The sequence below is a fragment of the Bison bison genome, unplaced genomic scaffold, assembly GCF_000754665.1.
Source record: "Bison bison bison isolate TAMUID 2011002044 unplaced genomic scaffold, Bison_UMD1.0 scf7180017864495, whole genome shotgun sequence".
Lineage (NCBI taxonomy): Eukaryota > Metazoa > Chordata > Mammalia > Artiodactyla > Bovidae > Bison > Bison bison.
The window spans coordinates 12,164,854-12,169,775 of NW_011495054.1; the positions used below are offsets into that span (position 1 = coordinate 12,164,854).

A 4,922-nucleotide genomic window follows, 5' to 3' on the forward strand; every position below is an offset into this window, starting at 1 on the left:
TGGCAGAGGCTTCCCCTGGGGAGGTGGGCCCGTGGAAGGCATCTGGACACTGCTCAGAGCCTCCGCTGCCACCCATCTCCCAGGCAGGACAGCGAAACTGGAAGAGGGGCTGAGTCTGAGTCTTGACAAGGTTGTCAAGACAACCCTATGGGGAAGGGCTCCAGGCTGTCCAGCATCTGGCTGCTGGCTCCAACTCCAGCCACACGGCAGAAGCTCCAGGCAGCTTTTCAAGTCTACTGAGCCCCAGCCTGTCTTTCCCAGCTTCTGCTTTATTTCATCTGAGGGAGGGCTTGAGAACGTTAAAATGCTCCTCGGTGATGCTGAAGTGCACCCAGGGTTGAGAACCCCCAGCCCAGGCCCCGCCCCTCTGCTCGGCATTCAAGGCTCCTTGCGGTCTGACCGCATTGGTCCTTCTCGCTTCAGCTCTCCAGATGAACAGCTGCCCCGCTGCCCTGGGTCTGTTTGCTCGTTCATTGAGACATTTGCCCGGCAAACATTTCCCGAGCACGTCCTGGGCGCCAGGCGCTGTGCCAGGATGAGGATTTAGCAGAGGACAAGTCAGACCTGGTCCTTCCTTCCACTCCGACAGTCACACTAATCCATGCGGTTATGAGCGAGGTAAACAGCCAGCACACGGCCAGATGACCTGCCCTGGCCCAGGGGTCAGAGAGGGTGTCCCGGAGGACTCTCTGGGGGAGGGCAGGACAGCAGGAAAGGCCTGGCAGCAGAGGGGACAGTACTGGCCGTGGCCAGTGTGGCTGGAGCTTGGAGGGAAAGGTCAGCAGGGCATGGAGGCCTGGACAGGACGGGGTTCCGCCCTGACCACGCTGTCATAACGGGGCGCAAGGTCATGGAGCAGAGGGGCCCTGTTTTATTCACTTTTCGGTCTTCAGAGCCTCTTGGGCAGCCAGGCACGCGCCAAATGCTCCCCAGCCCCGTGGCCAGCTTCAGCCCCTCCTCCTCGCCCTCTCTCCTGCGACAAGAACACCTGCTCAGGATGGAGCACAGGCTTGTCCCTAAGCTGTGGGCTGGAACACCAGCTCCTCAGAGAGGCCCTCTCCCTGTCCCTGGTGTCCCCCAGAGCCTAGCAAGGGGTCTGAGAACGGACCCTCCAGTCAGGACTGTGGGGAGAGGAGCGCGCCTGCCACATGCCCCTCCTAGGGCCCGTCTGCCTCAGGGGCCAGCGGCCCGGGCCTCTCTCTCTGGCTCTTCAGAGAGCCCAGGCCAGGATGGTCGCTGGCCCACAGCGCTTCTCCATGGACGATCAGAGCGACTGGAGACCAGGGTTCCCCCGCCGGGCCGCCCGGCCTGCAATACTCACCTCGGAACATGTCGTACCAGAGCTTCTTGGCCTTGAGGTGCTGCAGCCCGTTCAGGTGCTTCTTGCGGTTGTGGAGGTTGTCCTGGAAGGACCGGTCGCAGTAGTCGCAGAAGTAACGCTTCCCCATGGTGACCCGCGCTGGGAGCTGCCACTGCCTGCAGGTCACGGCGCTGGGTCAGAGCGTGGAGGGCACGCCACCAACCCACCTGGAGTGCAGAGGGGCGCGCCGGGGGCCTGGCCTGTGCAAGGGGAGGAAGGCTCCCAGACAGCCTGGGAGGAACCACACGGGCAGATACTCAGAGCCTGCCTGCGATGCCACATTCTGGAGGGACTGTTTGACAATCCTACTTTTTTACCCCCCTCAATTTTATTTCATTTTTTCAATTTTGTTATTTCTTTGGCCCTGCCACATAGCATGTGGGATCTTAGTTCCCCAACCAGGGATGGAAACTGTACCCCCTGCGCTGGAAGTGTGGAGTCTTAACCGCTGGACCGCCAGGAAAGTCCCTCTTTTAACAATGCTGATGCCCAGCTTCTACCCCAGGCCGGTGAGAGCAGAGCCACTGTGGGTGAGGCCGAGGGCCTCAGCCTGTTTCAATGCTCCCGGGGGTTCTCACCTGCAGCCAGGCTGGAGAAGGCCGCCTGCCCGCCACTGGCCGGCCCCCCGCAGGGCCCCCCACACCTCTCATCTCCCCTCTCAGAGCTGTGCTCCTTCCATCTTTGCTCAAACACTACCTTCTCAGTAATCTCCCGGACTACTTCACTGAAAATGGCAGAACCTCCGCTTGGCTTTTCCCATTCCCTGCTCCACTTTACCACCTTTGAAGTAATGTTATTTGTTATGTTTATTATATTGTTTCTTCAAGAGGAATATACATGCCTGCAGGCTGTGATATTTTTGTTTTGTGTGTTGCTGCAGCCCCCAAAGTGGTGCACAGTACAGAGAAGGCTACCAAATGTGTGTTGAACAAATGAATTAATTCCCATTTTCCTTATGGGAACAACAGGTTCAGACAGAGGAAGTGACTTACCCAAGGTCACACTCTGGTACGTGGAAGGCAACCCCCGGTGCCCGACGATCCCGCCGCCAGTGTCCGCCCTTCCACAGTCAGCTCAAGGCTTAGAGAAGCCAGAGGGCTCGGGCGGACACGCAGGCACTGATGGCTCAGGTGGTGATCACGGAGGAAAACGAAACAGTGCAGGGTCTTCAGACCCATAAGACCCCTCACTGGTGGTAACCACCGCAGCCAGAGGCAGGTGGCAACTCTGTGGCTCATGGCCAGCCCTTGGGTCCCCATTTGGTGTCACGAGACGAGAGGACAGATGGGTCCACTTGGGGCCATCAAGTGGGATCGGCAAAGGGCTGAGCCCAGAATCTTCCCACACCTTTCAGGTCCTACAGTCTGACCCCTCCTTTCCCAGAGCGGGAGAGGGAAAGTGACTTCCCCAAGGGTCACCAGGTAACAGCCCAGGCCAGCAGCAGAAACCCCCGCCTCCTGGGGCCCGGAGAATACAGTTAAAGCTGAGAGCCGATCCACAGGGCAGCCAGAGGGGGATAGATACATCTTGGGATGTATCCCTCCTGATAATGGGGAGGGACACAGAGACAAACGAACCCCCTGGAGAAGGCCGCTCCTGTGGCAGACAGCAGCCATTAAGTCAAGGGCAGTAATGGGATCAGGAGCAGACAGTCACTCAAAATGAAAACGTATAAAACCTCTCTTCTCCTATTACTGCTGAGAAACCACATCCCAGACACACGGACTTGATATATTAAATTTGGCAGCTCTAATACACCCCGTCTTGCCAATAAACTTATAGGAATTGGATTGAAATTGTAAGAGATGAACGTTGAACGGCCGAGTGCTTAACCAAGCCGTTCACGAGGCCTGAAGCAGCTCAGAGGAGAGGAACGGGCAGGGGGAAGGGCCAGGGGAGGGGCGTCCCTCGGGAGGCTGTGATGGAACGGGGCACTTGGCAGACTCCCCTGAGCAAAACCCCCCAGGGCACTGGGAAGCCAGCTGTGTGACACCAGACCCCTCCAGGCCTCTACATTCAAGCTAGGAATACGGGGCAATGGGTCTGACTGGCTGGCTAATTGCTTAGAGAGCAGCACACAGAAGTTTGCTTATCCAAATGAATTATTAGTAAAAGAGAAATAGCAATAGAGGGCTTCCCTGGTGGGCTCAGTGGTAAAGAACCCGCCTGCCAATGCAGGAGATGGGGGCTCGACCCGTCGGTTGGGAAGATACCCTGGAGAAGGAAATGGCTACCCACTCCATTATTCTTGCCTGGAGAATCCCATGGACAAAAGAGCCTGGTGGGCTATAGTCCATGGGGTCGCAAAAGAGTCAGTTGCGACTTAGCAACGTAAATGACGCTAACGATGTCTGGCATTGCTCGAGCGCACGATAAATGTCATGTAGTATGTGGTTCCACCGAGCACCTACCACAGGCCAGCACTGGGCTCAAAGCTCTAGAAGGCGTCCTCTCTCTGAATCCTCAGGACAACCGGTGAGGTTTCAGATGAGGGCTCTGAGACTCCCAGAAGGGAAATGACTGAGCCAAGATCACGCTGCTGGAGAGCGGCCAGGCCTGGCTGAGAACACAGCGGGGATGGCTCTGGAGCCCACACTCCCCACGGCTAAGAGAGTCTCCTCCCAACAGATCACACCGATGACAGCTTTCCTCTGCTGTTTACTCACAACACCCCCAGGACCACATGGCCCCTTCAAGTCTCAGGAGGTATGTATCATGATCCCATTTACAAAGGAGGAAACTGAGGCTCAGAGAGGGGCTGGGGTGCTCCAGATCACACCTCCAGGAAGAATAGCAAGTCTCGTCACGCCCAGAGCTCAAGTCTGCTGGGAAAGCCATCCACCAACCCACCAGGAAATGAAGATTACACACCCCTCCCTCAACCTACCCAGTGACACCAGTTCAAATGATGAGCGCTTCGGGCTGGGCTGCGTGTGTCTGTGTTTTCCCATCTCTCACATACACAAACCTCAGGGGACACACCAGTCTCAGCTGAGGGCTGCCGCAGCAGCAACACCCACCCATGCCTCCTCCCCGCTGCCCACCCGAGCCACCCCTCATTGGGCAGGGAAGTGCTCAGCTGTCCATCCCATCCCGGCTCTGCCAGGCTGTGGCTCTGTCCTGTGCCCTCTCCAGGCCTCAGTCTCCCCACATGGAAAGCAGGAGGTAGGCAGCTAGGCCAGGAGATCTCTAAAAGCACACAGACAGACACACACACACACACACACACACACACATAGAGACACATAACAGAGAGCCTGGCCCACAGCAGGCCCTCAAGAGACACTGTCCGTCATCACCATCATTATTGCTGGCCTCCAAAAAGCCAGGGTATCAGTGCCCAAGTCACCTCTGTGATCAGCTGCTCCATAATACAGATGAGGAAAGCGAGGCCAGGAGAGGGGAAGTGAGCCGTCCGCAGCACCCAGCACAAGGCGGCACGAGACTAGTTCGCAGCCCCCATGGCAGCCTAAGACCCCCGCCTGCCCTGCAGCTGTGCGGCCCCCACCCCCCCCCTTGTGCCCCAGAAGGCGGGTGGGGGAGTAGCGCAGCTGTACAGGGG

The 4,922-nt window shown here is 57.7% G+C and overlaps 1 protein-coding gene across 2 annotated transcripts in view; it reads right to left on the bottom strand.

Moving 5' to 3' along the window:
- Positions 1-4,922, bottom strand: part of ZMAT5 (zinc finger, matrin-type 5) — a 23,423-nt gene that overhangs the window by 9,645 nt on the left and 8,856 nt on the right. The window contains exons 2-3 of one of the 2 annotated variants that reach the window (XM_010828746.1): positions 2,353-2,526; positions 1,322-1,476 (exon numbers count right to left, since the gene is read on the bottom strand). In XM_010828746.1, coding sequence (XP_010827048.1) covers positions 1,322-1,448 — 127 coding nt within the window. In that variant the 5' untranslated portion in view covers positions 1,449-1,476; positions 2,353-2,526. The remainder of the gene's footprint in view (positions 1-1,321; positions 1,477-2,352; positions 2,527-4,922) is intronic. The other variant, XM_010828745.1, reaches the window with a different exon arrangement.